This window comes from Kwoniella bestiolae, chromosome 7 (genome assembly GCF_000512585.2).
Source record: "Kwoniella bestiolae CBS 10118 chromosome 7, complete sequence".
In the NCBI taxonomy this organism is placed as follows: Eukaryota; Fungi; Basidiomycota; class Tremellomycetes; order Tremellales; family Cryptococcaceae; genus Kwoniella; species Kwoniella bestiolae.
Window position 1 is genome coordinate 137,714 of NC_089247.1, and position 23,103 is coordinate 160,816.

The 23,103-nt window shown below is 46.9% G+C and overlaps 8 protein-coding genes across 8 annotated transcripts; 3 read left to right on the plus strand and 5 right to left on the minus strand.

Moving 5' to 3' along the window:
* Positions 1 to 229: 229 nt before the first annotated feature.
* Positions 230 to 3,582, minus strand: I302_107976 (uncharacterized protein; the record flags this gene model as incomplete). Its single annotated transcript, XM_065870582.1, has 16 exons — positions 230 to 388; positions 481 to 662; positions 737 to 829; positions 921 to 1,118; positions 1,199 to 1,290; positions 1,358 to 1,559; positions 1,633 to 1,688; positions 1,750 to 1,816; positions 1,891 to 2,083; positions 2,170 to 2,341; positions 2,426 to 2,563; positions 2,629 to 2,680; positions 2,774 to 2,855; positions 2,928 to 3,005; positions 3,054 to 3,358; positions 3,414 to 3,582. 16 exons carry the CDS (start codon positions 3,580 to 3,582, stop codon positions 230 to 232), a joined length of 2,238 nt encoding a protein of 745 aa, XP_065726654.1.
* Positions 3,583 to 4,195: 613 nt separating this feature from the next.
* I302_107977 (uncharacterized protein) lies at positions 4,196 to 5,792 on the minus strand (the record flags this gene model as incomplete). The annotated part of the gene is made up of 4 exons (XM_019194252.2): positions 4,196 to 4,235; positions 4,315 to 4,517; positions 4,744 to 5,097; positions 5,322 to 5,792. 4 exons carry the CDS (start codon positions 5,790 to 5,792, stop codon positions 4,196 to 4,198), a joined length of 1,068 nt encoding a protein of 355 aa, XP_019044375.2.
* Positions 5,793 to 6,569: 777 nt separating this feature from the next.
* I302_107978 (uncharacterized protein) lies at positions 6,570 to 8,464 on the plus strand (the record flags this gene model as incomplete). Its single annotated transcript, XM_019194251.1, has 7 exons — positions 6,570 to 6,593; positions 6,657 to 6,682; positions 6,770 to 6,898; positions 7,035 to 7,135; positions 7,315 to 7,505; positions 7,712 to 8,129; positions 8,301 to 8,464. 7 exons carry the CDS (start codon positions 6,570 to 6,572, stop codon positions 8,462 to 8,464), a joined length of 1,053 nt encoding a protein of 350 aa, XP_019044374.1.
* Positions 8,465 to 9,501: 1,037 nt separating this feature from the next.
* I302_107979 (uncharacterized protein) lies at positions 9,502 to 10,820 on the plus strand (the record flags this gene model as incomplete). Its single annotated transcript, XM_019194250.1, has 3 exons — positions 9,502 to 9,674; positions 9,746 to 9,799; positions 9,914 to 10,820. The coding sequence occupies 3 exons, from the start codon at positions 9,502 to 9,504 to the stop codon at positions 10,818 to 10,820; spliced, it is 1,134 nt and encodes a 377-aa protein (XP_019044373.1).
* Positions 10,821 to 10,950: 130 nt separating this feature from the next.
* On the minus strand, positions 10,951 to 12,928 carry I302_107980 (uncharacterized protein; the record flags this gene model as incomplete). Its single annotated transcript, XM_019194249.1, has 7 exons — positions 10,951 to 11,028; positions 11,105 to 11,245; positions 11,309 to 11,420; positions 11,495 to 11,571; positions 11,664 to 11,970; positions 12,053 to 12,458; positions 12,592 to 12,928. The coding sequence occupies 7 exons, from the start codon at positions 12,926 to 12,928 to the stop codon at positions 10,951 to 10,953; spliced, it is 1,458 nt and encodes a 485-aa protein (XP_019044372.1).
* A 502-nt stretch (positions 12,929 to 13,430) lies between these two features.
* I302_107981 (uncharacterized protein) lies at positions 13,431 to 15,679 on the minus strand (the record flags this gene model as incomplete). Its single annotated transcript, XM_019194248.1, has 7 exons — positions 13,431 to 13,660; positions 13,730 to 14,012; positions 14,083 to 14,289; positions 14,353 to 14,501; positions 14,557 to 14,920; positions 14,982 to 15,114; positions 15,174 to 15,679. 7 exons carry the CDS (start codon positions 15,677 to 15,679, stop codon positions 13,431 to 13,433), a joined length of 1,872 nt encoding a protein of 623 aa, XP_019044371.1.
* A 966-nt stretch (positions 15,680 to 16,645) lies between these two features.
* I302_107982 (uncharacterized protein) lies at positions 16,646 to 18,036 on the plus strand (the record flags this gene model as incomplete). The annotated part of the gene is made up of 5 exons (XM_019194247.1): positions 16,646 to 16,930; positions 17,002 to 17,168; positions 17,223 to 17,364; positions 17,431 to 17,786; positions 17,850 to 18,036. The coding sequence occupies 5 exons, from the start codon at positions 16,646 to 16,648 to the stop codon at positions 18,034 to 18,036; spliced, it is 1,137 nt and encodes a 378-aa protein (XP_019044370.1).
* A 166-nt stretch (positions 18,037 to 18,202) lies between these two features.
* Positions 18,203 to 22,238, minus strand: I302_107983 (uncharacterized protein; the record flags this gene model as incomplete). The annotated part of the gene is made up of 12 exons (XM_019194246.1): positions 18,203 to 18,746; positions 18,816 to 20,089; positions 20,160 to 20,624; positions 20,683 to 20,800; positions 20,867 to 21,078; positions 21,153 to 21,193; positions 21,251 to 21,366; positions 21,436 to 21,569; positions 21,639 to 21,716; positions 21,776 to 21,862; positions 21,926 to 22,013; positions 22,075 to 22,238. 12 exons carry the CDS (start codon positions 22,236 to 22,238, stop codon positions 18,203 to 18,205), a joined length of 3,321 nt encoding a protein of 1,106 aa, XP_019044369.1.
* Between the last annotated feature and the right edge of the window lie 865 nt (positions 22,239 to 23,103).

The window sequence follows — 23,103 nt, forward strand, 5'->3', positions numbered from 1 at the left end:
ACAGGGAGGGTTGTTTCTATACAGTATCTTGGTGTTCAGATTATCTCGGTTTTGGTCAGTAATGAGATGCAAATGAATAGAATAGACTTGCTATAACTTTGTGAGACCAAAATCATTTCTGATCGGTTTGCAGATCCAATGCTATATGAGATTGCATAATAAAGGTGATCTATGCGTTGAATTGATATATATGAGATCTTCCAGTTGACAGACACCATGAGTTTATGTACTACCGTTTCCCTTCTTCTGCAATTTCCTTCCCTTCCTTCTCATTCTGAATCTGAGTATCCTCTTCCTCCGATCCATCCTCCTCTATACCTTTCGACGATTTCTCAACCAAGAGCTGCGCAGCCATCAACGTCCTGAACCTACTTCCTTCTTTTCGTGACTGTTCACAGCGTTTTCCAAATCAAATCAGCTCGCCATTCCATTACCAAGCGATGTTCCATTAAAAAAGAGGAGATGGCAAAAAGGTCTCACCAAGACATCGTATCGTCCTTGCTCTGAGACCACGCCATTCTCCAATACCACAACTCTCTCTGCCCTCGCGATGGAAGATAATCTATGAGCGGCCAGTATAACAGTTATGTTCTTTTGTCGGATGATATCATCTATCGCTGCGTTGACTGCGTTCTCGGATGTGGAGTCGAGAGCGGATGTAGCTAAGGCAGAAACAAGGCAGATAAGTAACATCCTCCAAGTGGTGAGATGATGGGCAAAAGAAAATTCGACTCACCTTCATCCAACAACAATATCGATGGGTTTCTGACCAAAGCTCTAGCAATACTTATTCTCTGCCTCTGCCCACCACTCAGACTCGCTTTACCGACTGTATAACCATACTCAACGTCAGCCCTGACCTCTTCATCTTGCGCTGTATGGGAGTTCGAAAGGTCGAAAGGTTATGGAAGTTGACTCACTTATCGTATCAAAACCTTTGGGCAGATCCCAAATGAAATCGCAATTCGCCGCTCTAGCAGCTTCCTCCACATCTTCCCTTGTAGCGTCCGGCGAGCCATATGCGATGTTCTCATGGACCGTTCCGGCAAAAAGAATGGGATCCTGGAAGACTACTCCGATACGTTCACGCCATGACTCAGGGGTGAATTCCCGGATATCTGCAAAATAACCACAGTCAGTATCGCCTGGATTGATCGTGTTGCGCCAAAGGTAGGTTCATGACGGGAAGGTAACTGACCAGTTCCGTCAAATGTAATTCTACCTTCCTCAGGATCGTAGAATCGACTGATCAACTGCTGTATCGAACTTTTACCACTCCCACTTGAACCGCTGTTGGTGTTGGCGGATACAACATTAGCATGGCATCAGACTATTCTGAATAGCAAGCTCTACCCACACCAAAGCAACACTGGTTCCAGGTTCGATAGTCATATTGATACCTTTGAGCACCATCACTTCTTTCCGAGATGGATATCTAAACTTCAAATTTTCAAATCGGATGGCACCGTTTCGGGATCGATTCAGAGCCACACCTTTGTCCAAGGGGATGTGAGATGGTCGATCGAGTAGCCAGAAGACACGAGATCCAGCACCAACACCTGAAGACAAAGTTAGGTTAGTTCGGACATGTCATATGTCATATATCATTCATCTTGCAAGGTAGTGACCTACCTCTCATGAGACCGGTGAAGAACCCTGTCATACCCGACACGGAGCCTCCAACGTAGCTATTCAATGTGGATACTATCAATGAATTGGGAGGAAGGTATAGATACGAGATCGACTCACGCGCTGTACATCAGGAGAGAAGTTAAATCACCGACGGTAATCTCGCTTATCGATACGAGATGTCCACCTGCAATAGTGTCGATCAGCAAAACTTGCCCTACTCATACATAGAGAGTGATCCTGCGATGGATGCTAACCCACCATATCCCAACAGACAGAGCATCGCCAAATTCCCAGTGAGACCACTCGCCCCCCAGAATATACCAGTCATATACGCTTCTTTCTTGGCTAGTTGGAATACCTGATCTACTTTCTTGGAGAATAACGTTGCTTCTAAGGGTTGCGAGTTGTAGGCTGCGACGGTCTTGAACGCGTTGAGCTTCTCTTCGGCGGTCTTTGAGAAAAGTCTGTCAGTCCCGATTCAAAACCGTATCACAACGAACAGCGTGATGATGTCCCAATTATTTAGGCTTAACTCACCTTTGACATCTCTCCAACAGCTTCCTGTGTCAGGTTCGACAGTTTCCTCAGATATCTACCGTAGAACACCGCACCGAGCGATACGGGCGGTACGACACAAAGCATGACCAAGGTCAATTTCGCGGAAATCCAGAACATCGCTGCCACGCCGACCGTCGCTGAGATGAGGGCTCTGCAAAGTGCAAGGGACCAGAATATCAGTCAAGTAGGGCCACAATCAGATGTACGGATGGTGGAATGAGTATCGTTGACTCACCTCAAACCGTCGGACAAATTCGAAGTTACACTATCACCCAGAATATTCGTATCCACACTGATCCGCGAGACTATATCTCCTGCTGACCTATCTGCAAATTCGGGTTCTTGACGTAACGTCGATAGGTATGCTTGGTTCCTTTTGTATGGCGGAGAATCAGTTGAGACCCGTTTGTCCGGTGGAGAACGGTGACATGGACATACCTGACTCTAGCAATGATTCGCTGTCCGCTAGTTCGCATGATGATAGCTCTTCCTGTGTACAGAGGGAATGGTCAGCTAAGCACAGGCGTGTTGTTATATCGGCGTCGGCGGAGGATCTGATAGAGGAGCCAGTGACGGTACTCACCTGCGTTGGCAGTAGCCCCTATACAGAAGGTGACCGCTAATAAACCTGCTGCGACGGGGAACGAAAGACCTAGGAACTGGGTCTGAACGATTATGATTCCTCAAATCAGCTCGTCTGAATCCAACATGATAAAGAAAGACGTGATAAAGCTTACAGAGTTTGAAGAGAAGAAATCTATGAGTTTACCGATAGTAAGTGGAACCAACATGGAGACGGAGCTTGATACAAGTAGCTATTCGTGGGATTAGCACATACGCAAGTGCAGAGCGAAGGGACGTACCAGACCGACAGCGATTCCCAACTGCCGAGACTCGGGCCTAGCCAGCTCGAGCAACTTAACCACACTGCTCGAGCCATGTTCTTCAGCTCCGCCTTCTTTTGAAGTGTGCGTTTCAGCTACGGGTTTGAGTGATAGGTTGGATGTTATACGGGATAGGATGGATCGTTTGGAAGTTTCTTTGGAATCTGTCTGAATGAGGGCGGATGATTCGGTTGGGGTTGATATTTTGGAAGTGGATGAAGTGGATGGATGGGGAGTGGATGAGTTGTGCCGTATGAAGGTGGTAGGTATGCGACGATGTGTACCTGATGAAGGCTGTCAATACGTCTCGTATGAATGATGGGGCGCAACTGGACGTACTAGGTCTATACGATGATATCTGCCTCTTTGCTGCATTCCTAGCCAGCAATATACTCCTCCCCGTTACACCCTCTGCCGAAAAGCGTATCAACCCATTGCGAAGGATACTCGACGACACGTTCAGACCTATCCCCATTCCTGCGCCTATGCTCGAGCCCAAGGCGAGCATGCTGGATGGGTAGTGCGCCGCGTGTGTAGGTATGTGATCCAGTCGTCAGTTTTAGGTATTGGGGATGATTTCTATAGACAGATGTTGATGAAGAAAGAGAAGAAACGATGTTTACAAATTAATCGTATATATCTTATTTTCGATCGGATCTGAGAGTAACCTGTTGACTCGGTGACGTACCTGTACCCGCTTCTGGTTCACCCGCTCTCTTTTCGGCCATTGGCATCATATTGACCTGATTGCGTCCATTATCATTGTCGAATCAGCGCATCATCTACCGAGTGCATGCATGTCTGCATGGTACAGCACCTTCGTGACCTTTCTACACCTCATCGGAGGAGTGTGCATCGAGTTACAGAGGGTCAGTGAGTATAGGCAGGGAAAGAGAGGTCACGTATAAACTCTGCCCGTCCCTTGACGAGCTCGACTATATCGTCAACGAACTGTACATCTTTATATCTTATTACTACGCTACAATAATATTAATTGGAAACCTCGATGCACTTCTTCTGTTGCTTTCATATGTACTCTTAGACTTCTGGTTTTACTGGGTCTTTTTGCTTAATCCTTCTTCGCCCTGCCCTGGTAGTTGTTGGTCTACCCTTTCATCATCTTATTTTCGGTGTTTCCAAGCTTCTTGATTTCCCAAATTACTATAATCCCATTGCAACATAAGCACATCAACAAATGCCCCCTCGATCTGCAGTCTTCATCGGTAGACGATCCACTCACCCGAACTCAGCATGAGGTTGTTCATTCCTCTCCCCCAAAGTCCCTTGTTTCGCAGCTGCCCTGAGCGCCTCGTTGGGAGTATCCACGGCGGTACTTGAGTATTCAGCTTTGGAAGATGGTGTTTGGCCTGGTTCGGGGGAAGGTGTAGCCGCAGCAGTATAGGTTTCATCTAATTTACGGGGGAAGCCTTCGGAAGGTGCGTTCTGCGATGGACAATGCGATGGAATTAGCTCAGATACTAGATATACCTTGCATGGTTTTGTACTGTATACAATTCGATTTCAAACTGAAATTCCAGAACTTTCAATCCAATCCTAATTGCTTTTTAAACTGGATTCCTTCCCATCCATCATCCCTTACACCCGAACCACAAAATGACTTTTGTAACTCGACGATACCCTAGACGATGAAAAAGAAAGCCTAACCCACATATCCAGCCTGTTCGCCCTCACTAGTTACAGCTTTGGCATACCCCTTTGGAGGTTGAGCAGCCATCTCCCTCCTCGCATAGGTCGAGAAAGCCTTCTTACCCGATTGAGGTGCCGTCGGCGCACCAGATCCTCCCGTAGTAATATCTCCCTTTCTCGAGGGAAGATGAGGGGTCTCGGCGGCGTTGCCCTTTCCTTGATCGGCTGTTCCGGGTGCTTGGTGCTTGAGGTGTTGGTTTTGTTCCCCCTCGAGATTGGGCTCTTTGGGTTGTCGAGAGCCTTCGGTGTCGGCTGAGGGGGAGGTGCCTTTGCCTGGGTAGGATTGTCGGGAGGAGGTGTGGAAGTTCTTGCCTTCCTGTTTTGTAGGTGTGATTAGCTTAGAACTGATGGGACATTTTACTTTCAGATGTGTTTTGTAAGATAGATGGAACGGGATGTCAAGCAAAGGTATAAAGATCGATCGTCGATGATATGATCGAGTCCGAAATCCAAAAGATCAGAGGTAGGATCATGGACCATATCACATGTACCAGATTGGCAACAATGTCGAAGTCAGGTTCAAGAAAAACATGCACTCACACTTCTCAACTTCTTCAAATTATCAAACCCCTTATTAAGCGTCTCCTTGACACTATCGGTGTAACTCCCCCCAGGGGCAGTCTCGGTCTTCCCAAATTCCACTCCTGGTGCAGCCTCGTCTTGACCTCCCACTTGATCTTTGAATGATCCAGCTTGACCCTCATCTTTCACTTCTGCCTTGGCTTCGGAAGGTTTGGCAGTCCCCCCTGACGATCCTTGTCGAGCTGCATCAAAGGGTTGAGCTTCCCCCTGAGCAGAGGGAGAAGAAGCATTGGATTTGGCATTTTGCCCGGCTCTCACTGAGGCTGATTGGACGTCTCCATCTGAATGACCTGTTTGGTGGGCTTTGTTGGTGGAGTGTCCTTGGGTTGTTGGGGGGCCTTTGTTGAGTGATTGGGAGGTCACGGAGAATGACCGAATGGGTGTAGAGATGGGTGCTCGGATGAAACGGGCGAGGGTGAGTCTGTACATTGTGTGTGTGTTGTGGATGATATGGTGTGAAAGAGAGAGGGTGTACGAGTAGGATTAAGATGGATGAGATATGTAGTTATATATGGTTGGTGGGTGGATCTCACTTCAACTACGATGTCATTTGGCTTCTTTATATACGTCATATGCTAAACAATTAATCGGCTATTCACCATTCACCATACGCGATCTCACTCTTCTCTCACTTTACTGGAATCCGATCATTGTCGATCCCTTGCGGTTGTCTATACCATCGCTGTGAAAGCATCAACATCAACCATCCTGACGGGGGAGGCTCATTCGTAACTCGTAGAGAGATGAGGCAGATATCCCAAATGATATACTCATATATTACCCAAAGCGAGAGAGAGGTGGGATGTGCGCCTCGGATTTCCTTCCCTTCCTTCTTCGAGGCTGCAGCACAATGAGTGAAATGAGTGATACTAACTACAAGTATATCAAGCTCACCTCAGACTATGCACTCCCACAGTGTATAAATGTATGCATACATATTGATATGAGTATGCACCATACCCAAATACAGCGCAACCTCTTTCTCGCTCTTGATTTAAAGATGATTCAATGTGGCAGTTGTTGGCACTATGTATAATAATGTATAAATTCCCCTCACTTTACCAATGCATTCATTGCATGACGCTGACGAACAACGCGTGTTGAGTGTAAAGATAAGTTACAAGATCAGATTCAACATCTTGATTTCCTCTATATATCCATCTGCTCAACCCCATATACCCAACAACAACAACAACAACGACAACGATGCCAGGTCTCACAACAGCGCAGGTGAGCTGACATGATCCTGTCGTTGACAGTTGAATGGACAAATTAGCTAACATGTTCATTCAGGTGACCGAGTTGAGCGCCGTCAATGTGTATGTCTTCCTCTGTTCATTCCAAGGTGTCAGCTGTCGTTCGAGGCGCAAGTTTAGCTGACCCGCATCTTTTGGGATAATTAATAGCGTAATACATCCCCTCGTACTTTTATCGGTAGTCGATCATGCCGCTCGAGTACCTCTATCGAAGAATAAGCGGGTGTTGGGTGTACTGCTAGGTCAAGATAACGGGAATACCATCAACGTAGCGAACAGGTGAGTTGGGTCTTTCTCTCATAAGATAGCTTGTTTGTGGGCAAGAACACAACATCGCTGTGAAGCATCGGACATCCTGTCACAACACATCATTTGGTCTTGAAAGGTATCGCTAATTACAATTTGCGTTATCTAGTTTCGCTATCCCATTCGAGGAAGATGATAAAGATCCCAAAACATTCTTCTTGGATTTGGACTATGTGGAAGAGATGTGGAGGATGTTTAGGAAAGTGAATGGTGGGTGTACATTACGAAGCCGTCTTCTGCTTGCCCCGTCCAAGCTGACCATTTACCCCACTTCCTCTTCAATGCCCTTTCTTGGTACGGTATCCCCGCTTTCGCCGTATCTCTCATTCGATCTCTATCCGGGAACCCATCGATCGCTCATCCACTGCCATCGCTCCTTCACCACACAGCAAAAGAACGTCCCATAGGGTTCTATCACACTGGGCCTCGACTCCGTTCATCCGATTTAGAAATCACTCAGCTATTCAAGCGATTCTGTTCACGTCCTGTCATGGTCATTGTAGATACTAGAGCGACGGGCGGTAGGGGAGATACAGGTATTCCTACGGATGCATACTTTGCGGTGGAGGAGATCAAAGATGTGAGTGGGGAAAATCCCGGTTCATCTGCTGTGGAGACATGAACGATCGGAATAATAGGGTTTAGAAGACTTGATTGATTAAAAAGCGGATCCGGAGTGATCTGCCAGCAGACGGTGTCGGCGCTAGAACGGTCGTTGAGTAGTTGGAGATCTACCAAGACCTGAATGAAAGCTGTCATGCTGACGGATCGTTACCACTTTCGCAGGACGGCACAGCAACCCAACGAACCTTCACACACGTCTCCACCTCGATCGAAGCTGAAGAAGCCGAAGAAATAGGTGTCGAGCACCTACTTCGAGATATCTCCTCATCATCCTCTGCTCCATCCTCATCACTCCTCACCACCCAATCATTATCCACCAAAGTCACTTCTCAACTCCAGTCTCTCAAGGGTCTGAACTCTAGATTAATCGATATCAAAGATTACCTCACTGCCGTCAAGAACAGGAAGTTGCCTGTAAATCATCAGGTGATTTATCAGTTACAGGAGATCATCGGGTTGTTACCGCAATTAAGCGATGATCAGCAATTGGGCAAGGCGTTTAAGATTGGGCAGAACGATTCGAATTTGGTGGTTTATCTTAGTGCGATGATTAGGACTGTGTTGGCTTTGCATGATCTGAGTGAGTGGGGTCTCCGTTCCGTTCGATCAGTGTGATATACCAATTCTGTCTCCCCTGAATGGTTTCTCTGCATTTGTATTTCTCAAATGGAGCAAAATCACGCAGGTCAAGCGGACTAATGACACGACTTGAATGAGCACATCACTAATCTCGTGTGTGCGTTTGATTTAGTTGAAAACCGAATCGAGAATGCCCAACAGGAATTGGAAGATTCGAAATCACCTCAAGATAGGGCCAATGAAGCTGCCGCTCAGGCTGCTGGAGTGAAAGCTGAAGATGTGGCTAGGGCTAAGAAGGAAGCGGAAGAGGAGAAAGAGAAGGAAAAGAAGAAGTAGGAGTTGAAGCAGAATGAGCATGTGAGCATGAATGTGTGTATACATAGTACAGGGGTGGATGCATGAATCGTGATGCATCGCTTGATTGAGGTTGGGCAAGTGCTGTCGTCCAGGGAGGAAGCTATGCTGTAAACAGAAAGGTGAAGATACGGTTTCAACGAGGAGTTACCTGGCTTGCACTGTAGAGCAGGCGCCATGCTCCGGTTTCAGATCCGGACGTTATGTTATTGCATGTGTTGAGGTCAGCAGATCGGATCCTCCCCCACGGCAATACCGTTCATGATTTCTCGTCTTGTGACTTGTAACATACACCTCTATCATGCATGCAAAGCAGAAGTGCAAGTGGAAATACGGCGGTTTGTCCACTTGTGCATCTCATCGCATACCACAAGATTGGCCATGATGATAATGACATGACTGATTTTCCCATTTCATGATTGAGTGGTGTTTTCAGGCACGTACCTAGACAGAAAGGTTAATTTCCCATTGAGTGAGATGTTATCGACATGTTGGAAAATAACTTGATAAGGTGTTGGAAAATGTTTGTTTGTTGATGATAAGCATTCAAAAATTGGAAAATAAAGCTTATTAGTTCCAGTGTAGAGCAGATACTACTCGTATTTGTATGATGGTTTGAGCTTGAGACAGGCAGATGACACGATAAGAGCTGGTAGCGAAATTGGAAAATCGGTTTCAAGTTCACACTGTCACCTGCTTACTTGCGTACATAGTCCAGTAACGCTTCGGTGTGTATTCCCGTGTATACACTGTACAGCAGCGATGTGAGCGGATCAAGTGGAAATGGGAAATTACAGTGATAGATAATGGAAATAGATTGAGTGGTATATGGGAAATTAACTGAATGAGGGTATCAAGTGATATGCTCTTGCGATGTATGATATATACCCATAGGTCGAAACCAATGTATCTTCTTCTTCCCCAACGTTTGAGTACACTCGATAAGCCCCTCCAGCTCATATAGTCCGTCAACAGGCTAAACGTATTGGGCCAATCACACCTAATTTGGAAACAACACAATGACTGTCATGCCCCTTACTCCACCTGCCGAATCGATCCTCGAGCTTAATCGCAAGGCTCAGCATCTGCAAGATCACACTCTCAAACAAGAGGCAGAGACGGCAGGGTACCCTTGTCCGTGGATTGAGACTCCCTTGATCGAGTCTGCACCGCTATCTAAACTTGCTGGATGGTGAGTGATTACACGACAGTACAACGGTGATAAGCGATAACCACATATGCTGATATGGAGCTACCACACAGTCGGATTTTCCTCAAAATGGAGAATTTCCAGCCCAGCGGGTCATTCAAATCCCGGTGAGTCCTGCCGAATTCCTCACTCAATAGACCACATCGTCTTTTTTACCCATGATGCACCTTCAAACCATCAGAATGATGAGATCGCCTACTAACCTGACCTTCAATGAATAGGGGCATAGGCAACCTCGTCCTCCGAGCAGTACAACGTTCCCCCCACTCCACACCTCGTCACTTCTTTTCTCCATCAGGAGGCAACGCCGCACTTGCCTGCACGACCGCATCTACTCTGCTCCACCAGAAGTCCACAGTGGTAGTCCCAACCACTACCAAGCCAGAGATGATCCAACGTATCCTCCTGGCAGGGGCAAGCGAAGTCATCCAACATGGTCGAACAATCGCCGAAGCAGATAGTTACCTCAGGACCGAGCTGTTATCCAAAGATCCCTGCGGGGTATATGTACCTCCCTTTGATCATCGGGATATATGGGATGGGGCTGAGAGGCTCATTCACGAGGTTCACACACAGATGGGTGGTAGACCCGAGGGGGTAGTTTGTTCGGTGGGTGGTGGTGGGTTATTAATAGGTCTATGTCAGGGATTGGACCGATTATCCCCCTCTGCCCCGAGCTCGGAATCGCCAAGGGAGAGTGAAGCAAGGGCAAAAACAGAGACGGGGACGAAAACACAGGTGATAGGAGTCGAAACGATAGGATGCGAATCCTTCTCAAAAGCTATCAAAGCCCAACAGCTCGTGACACTACCAAACATAACGTCCATCGCCACTTCCCTAGGATGCACCACCGTCGCCTCCAAGGCCTTAGAGTACGGACTCAGATCCAGCGTCCATTCGACATTGGTGAGCGATAGAGAGGCCATCGAAGCTTGTATTCGATTTGCGGAAGATCATAAAGTCCTGGTGGAACCTGCTTGTGGAGCTACGCTGGCTTTGGTGTATTCTGGGAGACTCTCAGAGGTCATGCAGCTGGGAAGGGAGGATAGGGTCGTATTGGTTGTTTGTGGGGGGAGCAATGTGTCGGTTGAGATGATGAGTGAGTGGAGGAGGGATCTTGGGGTATGACATGTGTTTGGTGCGGGGGTATAAGTAGACATCTCTTTAATTTGATTAGTGTTATTTCGGATTCATTGATTGATGAGTATTTGTAGAATGTACGATATGTATTTGTAAAGCTTTACCATTCGGTCCTCGATCACACAGGATTATAGTTCTTCCCTTGAACCGCTTGCCTGATCATCTCCTGCGTCAAGGCGGCATGAGTCTGTTCGACCTGCAATAACACGCATACAGATCAGTTCATATGAAGACTGTCGGTGCTAGTCAATCAAAATGTCAGGGAAACTCACAAGATGTCCAGCTCCCTCAATACCAATTAGCGTGACGTCCGATCCGGGGTTGATGACTGTACCTTGAAAGAAATCATTCGAAACTGTCTGCGCCGAGGACGATCGGAAGGTCTTCAATTGAGGATTGGGCAGACGGTTCATCTGTGACGCGGATGTTCATTGAGCTTCTATCATTTACAGGTTAGAGAGCGAATATTTGCTTACCCATGAGATTGTCCCGAGGTACGGTACCATCGTATCTTCCAGTCCGCTATATGCCAGTAACCTCGTTCCAGCTTCGAGGACAGGTGAGAGTAACTTGTAGGCGCTTTGCATGCTGTAGTGGCCAAAAACCAGGAGACAAGATCAGGGATAATACGGATTGACAGTAGAGGCGGATCTGGAGCTTACTGATCAGCTTCATTGGCGAATCGGAACATCGCTGGACCGGCGTACCACCATCTCTCGACGTGATGTGTTACTCCGAGCTGACAAGGACGATCAGTCAGCCTGATCATTGTACTCAATCTTGATCTTGGTAACGTATTACTACCGGAATGATAGAAGGCAGAGCACTCACCCACTCCCTCATCTCACGGCTATTCATCATCTCCGTCAACATCCCCATCCACCAGAAACACAAATTCGTAGGATAACACCTCGGTTCCTTCCTGTTATATCGATTATACAAGGGAGCCTCGAATCGGATTTCGGGCGATTTGACACATGGTTTCATTGCGTCCAATCTCAGCTCTTTGGTGTTTTCCACTTCGTCGATGTACCTCAATTTGTCGAGACACTGGGTCAGATCGTCTCGGAAGTGCGTACAGATGGTTTCGTTATATCCTTTAGGTGAGGTATTGCACATCACGTCCCATTGGGCGTATCTGTTGTTGTACCATAGCAGTAAGCTCGACTTTCCCCTCAAGATAGTCTACCCTTATACGCATCTGACCATCTACCACTCACATCTCTGACATCGCATCCGCATAGGGGTTGCCGAACAGGATTTGATCGAATTGCTTGATCACCCTTGATGGCCAAAACTGGTCCTTTGCCTCATTGTTCCTCTTTAATACTGTCGAAGCAATATGGGACCCGGTGGTACCGCCATAAGATAACGTAGAAAGTATCAAAGGTTGTCTTTGGAATTGTGGCCATTGTTTGAGTATGACTTGTAAGAAATCGTCAAATTCTTCTGCTGCTTTATCTGATGTTGACGCAGGTGATTGATCGGAGGTGTTGTATGACCATCCTGCTCCTATCGGAAAGTCCACGACGAGCAGGTTGGCGTGCTCTGTCCATGGGTATGGAGCGGGTGTGAGCCCAGATAGAGAGGGTTCGCCACCGGGCGTAAGCTGGCATGGACCGGCACCTGTTTTGCCATTGTTAGCACATACAGCATATCGCATCTCTCAAAGCAAATACGGACGGAGATGCGATCAGAATACGACCGTTTCTCGACGAGTTGGCTTATATGGAGTAGCTATAGGTATATTCTCACCCACCAATGAAAGGATAATCAAAAGCCGTAGCTCCCGGACCACCCTCAAACTGAACCACCAACCCATTATTCTTCGCTTCGTCCTTCCCCTCAAACAACGAGAAAAACAAATTCCCATTCTCCAGATGAACATACCCGTTGGTCACCTGATTATCGCCGGCACCACAATTGAGATTCCTGATCCCTGTTACCTCCAGTGTATTGATGTGATATGCTGTATAGGCGAATAGGAAGGGGACGAGGGATGCTAGGCCCATCTTGAGGATGTTGGTGGTTCGGTGGAGGGTTCGTACTCGGGCGGCTTCACGGTCAGTGGTGGGTGAGGGCTTCTTATCGCTCATTACTACTGTCCAAGGCGTTTTGGATGATGTCATGTAAACATCAACATGTGTTCAGTAAACATTCAAAAACCTTCAAGTTAGAAAACAGAACCTTGATTTTCAGTAGTAGGCCCTTTGTAGGACTCGTTTCACGGCGCCAAATGGGATGTTCGGTTTACTGGTACAGTACACATGTGAATACGATAATGTGATAGTCTTGGCATACTGCCTTGTGCAGCGGGTGCCTGTAAGCTGCCTTGGCCATTCAGGAGAATATCAAGCCGACGATAGGAAGTGAAGGGAGCGATCGAAAGTTATCAGATACTGTAGAAATTTGGATGTCTTGTACTTACTCCGGCGATGGTCCGTACCACCGCCCTGAGCGGTTCGGACATTTCAGGAATACCCGGCCGAAAGAAGGGGTACGTATGAACCCAACTTAGGCGCCGACATGCATACACTGCTGCACATATACATGCATGTCTATCTTCGTTACCTCTGTATGTATGTCTATCTATCCAAGCTAATACGCGAAACGGAAGTCCAACCTCTTGTTACCTTTATCCGTAGTATTTTCTAGATATTCACTCTTCTGCTCCGAGGTCATCGACCCCCATATAGCCTCTCTCTTGGCATTTCGGCTCTTGTAGTACCACCTCGTAGCTGGGTATAGAATGATCACGTTGAACAAGATGATAGCTACTATAGCACTGTTGGCATGCTTGTATCGCGGTTTATCACTTGCTTGATACACTACGACACCGGTTGAAGGGTTAGCCTCGATCAAAGCTGGTGGGTATAGGACTGCAGCCGAGTACTTACAATTAGCACCGATGATAGCTGATAATTGTACCGATATGTTGTACAGCGATGCGGATACTGTCCTATTCTCGACTGATCCCGAATTTCTACTGGTCCAACTGACCTGGATGGCATGGACATAAGGGAAACTCAATAGGACGGTGGCGATGGCGAAGTACGTCCAAGCACCAGGGTTAGGCAGAGCCAACAGCGCAATGTAATTGGGTAACATCCATAAGTCTTCGGCCATACAGACCCATGCTCTGCTGTTGACCACTTCAGAAATCACGGTGATTCCAACGATCTGGATATATAAAATCACCATTCAGCATTGATCCACGCTAGGTCTAGCTCAGTCATAGCCAGGGACTCACGTTGATGATGGACCAGACAATATTAGGAATACTAAGCAGGTTACTTTGTAAGGTCGTGAAACCAAGTTGTTTCATTGATAATTGGAAATACTGCGAAACAGGATACCCGCCGATACCGAATAGAATACCAATTAAGTACAGAGGATACATCTGGTAGTCGCCCATACATCGGAGAATAGTCTTGACGGGAAGAGCTTGTCGATTGTGCTGTGCCACATTCGCGTTAGCTATCCTTTGGTTCATTTTCGATGCGTCAAATTGCCAACTCACCATACTACTCTTCGTGGGATCATCCCTCAAGGCCCTGTTGACGATGATCTTGACTTGATCATCGGTAAAGTACCCTTTGGGTCGGAACCATGTTTTGGTCTGAGAGGCGGATGAAGGAAGAAGGAAAAATGATGCCACACCGACAAGTACTATTTCAAACGGTTTTAGCCTCCATTTTATCTTTCCGATTCTGTCAAAACTCACACGTTAGAAGCCCTTCAAGAAGAAATTGAAAACGCCATCCTGCGTAACCACCTATTCCTCGCATCTGGAGGATGCCGACGGCGAGGAAAGCGGTAATCAAATTGGCCAGATAATTCGAAACCCAAAAAAACGAGAGCCGAATCGCCAATTCCGACTTGGTGTAGTAGTATGATAGATACAAAATTACGTCCGGGATGAAACCACCTTGGAAGAATGATATGAGGAACCTAGTGGCCAGGAAAGATGATCTGCCCGAGAGCCAGAATTGGGAACAGGCGATGACGGAGAAGATGATCATTTGCATTGGTAGCCACACGTCCGGACCTAACCGCTTGGATACGAGCTGGGAGGGAAGTTCGGCGACCTGTGCATTGCTCATGTCAGCCACAGAACAGGACAGGATGCTTGTAGTGATATGTACATACCAAAAATCCGACACGGAACAAGGTGTTACCCAAATTGTAGTCTGCTTGAGTGAGTTTCAAGTCTTTAAGGAAGTTGTCTGCAGTGGCATTGGTAAGATTGTATCGATCGATATCCAGAGCCAAGAACATGATTCTATAAACATATCAACATGAGCATAGAAATCGTAGAGTAACAGAAAAGAGGAGACCTACGTGACCCAAAGGAAAATTTTGAAATCGATCATCCTAACAACCTTGTTCTCCTCCTTCCAAGTCCACCTGAACAAGGGATCGAAGGCTGCGTACCCTTCATACCACTGTTTAGGCGTGTAGTGATCTCTCTGTGGTGTATCGAACACCGAAGGCTGAGTAGCAATCGCATTGCCCGCATGAGCTGCGTTTTTCTTTCCGATCCCGACAATTCTAAGACAAGCTCTACCGAACGCTGATCCCGATGCTGGGGCGGGAGCCTCTGCCAGTGGTGGGATATTATCTAACAAGTCTAGAGTGGTGCCATCTGGGCATTTGACGGGCTGAGAAGTGTAGTGCGCCGCTTGACCTTTCTCTGATACGTCCAATGGAGGTGTTCTCAGAGGTGCTTCCGAGTCTTTACGTCTAGGCGAAGATCCAGTCTTCTCATTGTCTGAGTACGAGCTGTTTGAGAAGTCCTCAGAAGAGGTGGAAGCCGGAGAGGAGTTTTCTGGTCGGACTGCCGACATTTTCAATAGAGTGGTATGAGAATATTATCCTAAGCAAGAGGGGATCTGCCAAACACCAAAGGATCACACAACTCTCAGATATATACATCGGTTTCAAGCTTCATCAGCGCAACACGTAAAAAAGTTTGGGTGATGTGCGCTGAGCACGACATGCATGAAGGTGATATAGGTACACCACATTTGATAAACATACTCAGTTCCTCAACAATATCAAGGTGGAATTACCGCTATGACGTTGAGGGCTTCCGCACCTGACATCCCGGAATAGCCTAGGAGGCTTGGAAGAAATTGAAATTCAAGAAGGAACAAGTTGAAATGCTTGGTCGCTTACTAAACGAGAATCACATGTACCAATCGAGCAGACCTAGAAGAAAGATACGCACGATTGAAATTCCATGAATCTCTGGATCGAAACTTTCGGCAAGGTGCCCATGAGATTATGAAAAGATAAAGACATTGCCTTATGAGAATTGCCTCATCCAGCTATTTTGGGTACATAGCGGCGATGACCGCCATCTTATCGCTGATATCAGATCACGCAATTCACCGAGCTAAACGTCAGAATTCTGATCACACCATCGCATCTCATCTCTTCATTTGAACATTTCATTCAATGTTAGAGGGAAACAGCAGAGGACGAGACAAGTTGACAGACGTCGTGATCAGTCGGTATTCCGAATACTCAGTCGCCGACTTGCAGTAACGCGGTTCGGACAGTCTGGATTACCCATCTGTTCATGTGTTGGACCGGACCGTCCCGAAAAACTGTAATGATGACGACAGAATGCTGTTATAAGACGAAATCGATATTTCACGGTGACTTCCACCTGAAACGATGCAGAGAGGGATGAATGAGAACATTCAGAACGCAGGAATAGGATCAACTTCAATTATCTTTTCTTCTCAGTCTTCCACATTGAACAAAATTATCTTTCTTCACGACAGAGCAGACTAATTATTCCAAAGATGACCACTATCACTCAGACACTCACTGAGCCGCTTCGAACACTCCATCTTCGATCGGAGTCACCTAAGAAGACTGAAAAGCCAGCTTTCAAAGGTACCCAGTACGATCACGACAAAGACGCTGGTGGTGCCAAGGACCAAGAGTACCCTTACGCTTGGGCTTTACCTACCTTCAACAACACCACTTATCCACCTTTGACACCGTACGAGCACAAGGATCCGGGTTTAGAGGCCTTGAAGCACGAGAACCCCAGAGAGTTCTTACAAAACGCTCAAGTATCGGATGTAAGTTGATATCATATTCCTTACTCATACTCGAGCTTCGCTAATATTTATGGACTTTCATCACCTCGCAGCTCACACCAAGATTCGGTGCAGATGTATCAGGCGTTCAGCTTACCCAGCTAGATACCCGAGGCAGACAACAACTAGCCAAATTCGTAGCTGAACGAGGAATAGTGGTATTCAGAGATCAGGATTTCCAGGATCAGTCACCCGACTGGATGTTGCAAGACTGGGGATCGTGAGTGACTTGAATGACAGTGGTTATATGGCTAAGCTGACAGGTGGCTCCCAGCTTCTTCGGTCGATTGCACATTCACCCTACTTCTGCTCACCCACTCAACCACCCAGAGTTCCACCTGGTCTACCGAGACATGAGCAAGACTTTCAACTATGAATTTACCGATAGATTCACCTCGAGTGTGTGGCATTCCGATGTGAGTGATTCGGCTCGTAACCTGGATCATCCTCAGCGGCTGACTTTTTTCATGCACCATTTTCAGGTAACATACGAAGAGCAACCACCTGGACTTACTACTCTCTTCCTTTTCGACTCACCCGCCTCAGGTGGTGATACCGCCTACGTATCTCAAGTGGAGGCTTACAAGCGATTATCGCCATCTTTCCGAGCTTACCTCGAGACTCTCCAAGTCGTCCACTCAGGTGTCGAACAAGCCAATTTCTCAAGAGCCGGTAACAGAGGAGGCACAGTGCGACGAGAGCCTGTCGAGAACGTACATCCATTGGTCCGAACTCACCCTGTCACTGGAGAGAAAGCCTTGTTTGTCAACACACAGTTCTCAAGGAGGATTGTAGGCTTGAAGAAGGAGGAAAGCGATGCGATCCTGAATCTACTATAGTGAGTAGACATGATCCTTTCAGAGTCATCCAAATCTGCGTACTGACCTCTTGAGTTTTGCAGCGACCATCTGGCCAAAGGTGTCGACTTCCAAGTTCGAGTGAAATGGTCACCTCGAGCAGTGGTATTATGGGACAACCGAGTTACCGCTCATAGTGCGATCGTCGATTTTGACTCTGCTCAAGATGGTAGACGACATGGAGCCAGGATCACCCCTCAAGCGGAGAGGCCATTCTTGAGAAAGGATTAAGTGCTCTGTGGTGCTCAGATGCTGAGCTCTTTGTATAGTATGTACATCATCACGGACCCCTAATCAAGGCCGATCCGCGTTATTGTATCAGAGAAAATGAAGTAGAGTTAAACAGATGTATAAAACGTTCATCGCACACAATTCACATCCCTCAATGACATAAAGTCTACTCTTTATCTGAGAAAGCCATCTTACCCTTCTTGTGGCTATAACCGCTAACTTCAAAATCCCATAAGATGTCATCGTCGAACGGGAAATCATCGTCGGAAAGCCACCAAGTCTCCAAGCCCCAATGGTAGGAGAAGAGATCTTGTCTCTCAACACGCATATTCGGATTCCTGTTCCAAATGAACAGATCCCTTTCTTCCTCCCAGTGACACGAGAGGAGATTCAGAATTTGCTTCCACTCGCAATAAGGCCACCATTTCCCTCCGCCCATTGACCCGCCGTTGTAGCTTGTCATTCTCCAGTACACGAGTTTGTAGTTGGAGAAAGGGGGACTTGCCGAAACGTTAACGAATCTATCCGGAACGGAGAAGACACTCCATTCGTAGTCTACTCTTGGAGTCTCGGCGGGTTTTCTACAAAGCTGATTGAGAGTGTTGACTGCATCGTTACCAAATTTCTCGCGGTCGGCTTCGACTGGAGCGAAATCTGAGGTAAACATGTGGGTGGCGTATCTGATCAACCAATTTACGCCACGTTGCCAGCTGTATGCATCATCTCACAGTCAGCATCAGGAGCGTAATCTGTAAGACGGTCTCATGAACTGATCTCACAGATTGATTTCAGCTTGTTTCGCCTGTCTGATCCAATGGCATGCAGCCAACACGACTAGAAGATCTTGATTTGCCTTGATGATCATCCCGTTGATTTCGTTCACTTGAGCTTCGGTATAACCAATACCCTTCATCCCATGTTCCGCTACTTTGATTTTCTCGATAATCTTGTTCAGATTGTCCTTCAGTGTCCTCTTCTTGGTTGAGCCATATCTGAGAATAGGTAGATTGGATTGAGAGGAGATTTCCGCAAAAAAGTTGATCAACTTCTTCCTCTTCTTCTCTGAGTTCTCGGAGTCGATGTTGGTAAAGGTGAATTGCTTTGGGAATTCCAGGCTGGGTAGGAGTTCCACGAACGAGTGACTGAGTGATTTGATGGGTATGGGATCCGCAGATGCAATGTTGTAAATTTCTTCGTATACCTTATCCCATTGATGATTATTGATCCTTTCGAAATGCTTGACCTCAAAACCTTTGGATTTCCAATCACTCTTGCAAATAACCACGTTCGCTTGTACACCAGACCTAGAGATCAAGTCTTTGATCCAGGCTAGACCGGTTGAAACATTCTTCTCGCTGAATTTGGCTTCACCAAATCTCCTAATAGCAACGTCGAAGTCTTCGAGGCGGTTAAAGGAAATTTGAAAGTTGGCAGTGATGATCCGTTGTCTTGACCAACTGGTAATGAATCTATCGCCGTATTTGGTGTTGAATAATCTCTTATTCTCTTCATTGCTCTCGCCCAGCTTGACCAATTCTAAAGCTTCCTTGGTCCAGGTCATGTTCCTAAGATCCATACTGGTGATCATCTCAGGGGATCTGACTTCCAATACGATGGTGAACGACCTTTCAGATACATCCAAGTGAAGTAGGTGATCTTGCAGGGGCCTAACACCATTCTCCGTCTCAGAGCTAGATAGTTGTCTGATAACATGTTCCTTCACGCTAGAGATATCTTTGAGTAAGGTCCAACTGATTTTCAGGTGCTCTTGATCCGTTTGATTCATCGAGCCCTCATTGATGAGCTTGGAGGTTTCGATTTTGAAGGGAGCAGTTCTGAATTGCTGAGTCAGATCGACAGAGGAGAAGGAATGACCGATCGCTCCAGCCGTAGGATCGAGATCCTGGATCGCATCGTACATGGACGCAGTCCAAGGTAAAGAAGTTGGTCGGATGAGGTCTGCTGGGCTGAGTAGAGCTTGTAGCATCGCGGAAGTGCCTTCGAAGCCATCGTATCCGTCAAAAGCGTACAGGATGGACTTGACTTCGGTGTGCTAACGGCCCCAATTTCAGTCAGTCACATATTTCTATTCCGCGTGAAGGAGATAAGGAAGAATAACCCACCTCAATGATCTGCCAATTGTTGAAATTAGCCACGGTAGGTAACCAAGCGATGGGGTTCTGCGCAAACACAGCTTCACCACCAAAGGCTGTCCAAGCCAAACGAACGGATTCTTCATTGCTAGAATTGCTCTGAGAGCTCTGATTACCTGACTCAGATGAATGTCCACCATTACCTTTCGCATCTAACTTTCCACTAGCCGGCCCGCCAGAGATACTTGCATTGACGGCTGTTCGGACTTTGGTTTCTTGTTGAGAGACAGTGTCCTTTGAGCTGGTGGATATATCTTGACTGCTATGCAGTTTACCACCGAGGACGATCCGAGTTGAGAAAGACGTGCCATAGTCATTGATGAATTTTTGGGCCATCGCACACGTCCCTCCTGATTTCATTGCTTCTAATCGCTTCTTACAATCTGGATGGATCTCGGTGGACGCCGTTGTTAACATGATCTCGACCACTGGAATCTGCAGGAGAGTATCAGCATTTGAGATAGGAATCATTAGTCTTAGGGCGTCAACTCACCATCCAAGTGGCGATGATCTTGCTGGTCGTCTCGGTGGATGAACCAGTTTTAGCGTTGGCATTGGTTGTGTCGTGACTCCCAGACAGTCCAACCTGAACCTTGGGCGTTGCTACACCTCTACGAAGATGGGTTTTTATCATCAGCGGAATCCTCCCAAAGCTTTATAAGAGAAGCTATACTCACAAAGCAATTTGGGTGTTTTGATGGTTGAATCCACTGACGGCATATTGCGTATCTTGAGCTGATCGATACGACTGAACATCAATCTTGACTTGGAGACCGGAAGTGTGGTAGGTTGGAATCTGCCTTTCCACGACGTAACCATCGATGACTTCTTCAAGGACAAGTGGAGCTGGAGGATTTCCATTCTCATCGTATGCAGGACTTGGAGGAGGCTGATGAATAATCCAGAGTCAGCACATCACATGGCATGTATTTCCAAGGGAAACGTTTTGGGGAGAGTGCTTACGGGTGTTGGTCTTCTGTCAGTCTTGATGAAAGTCTTGAACGCTGTAAATACAATGTCAAACTGTTGATCAAATGTTCACGTGGAGTGAAGAGACTCACCAGGATAAGAAGCCTTCAAAAATCTTTTCTTATCGGAAGAGGGATAATAGCCATACAGATACCCCAGATGCTTCTCGACTTTACTCCAATCGTTGTTAGTCATGTTTCGCAAGCCGCTATACCAAGGATTACATGTTCAATACATCAGCCGAAAGTCTAGTATGTAGCCACACGAGAGGACTGACCTAGCCTGGAAGTCACCCATGGACATTTGCGACGGATCACCTCCGATCTTCTGGAGCATCTCTTGGATGGATTGTTCGTTCAGCTTCCCTCGTTGTTCCGGTGTTTGGAGTTGGCCACGTTGGTATATGGTCGACTATGATCTTAAGTGTCAATGTGGTCCATATTCGAGTGGGATGGATGGAGAGTATGAAATCTCACTTACTTGGCTAATCTGCGAGTTATTTTCATTGTGAGTCTGTTGAGGGATGACATCATTGGCTGACACCGCTGGTCGATTGGCCTGAAGGTAGCAATCGTGAGTACAAATCTACGTATAAGTAAACGTCAGGCTCCACATACCTCTCCCTGTTGCAGCGCTGGCACAAGATACCAAATCTTGACGAATTTGATAGCGGTACTATCTTTGTGGCTAGGCTCGTCTGGTTTCTTCAGGAAACAACAACAGAGTAAGCCAAATACTATAGTTAGTACATGTCATGACAAACTTACTTCTGAGCTGTATTTCACATAATTTTCAATAGTCAAGGTATCGTCGACCTCTTCGCCTTCCTTGTAGCAAAATCTAGATTTGGCAGGTCTATTGCCCAGCAGGTCAGCCACAATCGAATACTCTGCGAAGAGCAACTTTGCTCACTCACAATTTTGCTTTAAGCTGTCTTAGGGTGATGCTTGATATGTTCGAGGACAGCTTGAAAAGATCTTCTGGTACCAGAGTGAATGAACGACCTTTGTTGTTGTTGTCGCTTGACAATGCAGGAATGAGCTTGACCCCAAAGGTAGCGGATGAGGATGGTCTTTCCATCGTTGGTAGTCGCTTCTTGCGGTAGACAATGGATGTTGAATAAGAGGACTCTTCAACGGGAAGACTCTCAGGCTACAGTATTTATCCCATCGGAGGGGACTGATACCCCCTGGAAGACCTGGTTCCCTCCTAATGGTAGATATCACTTTGGCAACTTATGTTAGAGCCAAAGCTCTGGAATTACGCCACTCTAGCACCCGAGTACTGGGCGGAACCGATTATAGCGAAGGTTTTGGCGTGGATCAGGTCCAGTCGCCGCCTGAAGGGACCCGAACAGCTTGCGCAACAATCACCTACCCATTTGCAGATGTGGAGTTATATACGGAAGCAGGATACTGAGGCGGGTATTATTTCCAATCACGGGGACTCATCGGTCTGAGCTGATAGGGTCATAGCGTAGCCTCGCTGTGGTCGGAAGCGAATAGCACCAGCTCAGACCTCATCCCTAATCGGTTGCATTAGGCATAGCTCGCTGTGCCTCTATATCTAGTCAGCTGATTTCTGGCCCAACGGAACCCATGGGCACCTGCATGTCACTTACCTCGACCCGGGGTCACACTAGGATTGATCCCTGACTTGCGCCACAAGATAAGCAATACGTGTGTCACCACTGATCTACCTTGCCCGTGCGTAATGTGATTGTCCACATGTTCGGATCCGTCCTTCCGCTGGGCCATCTGGGCATTTGATTTTGAGAAAGCATGGACCCAGAGATTATTCGCTTCGGAAGTAATCCAGCTTCGCATCAGGATGTACAACATATCGTGGCTGGTTATAGTTGATGAACCACAATACAAGGGAAGGTATAAAAGGACTAACAAACCTGTCTTTTGGCTCCAGTCCACAAACACCCATTCTCTTATCA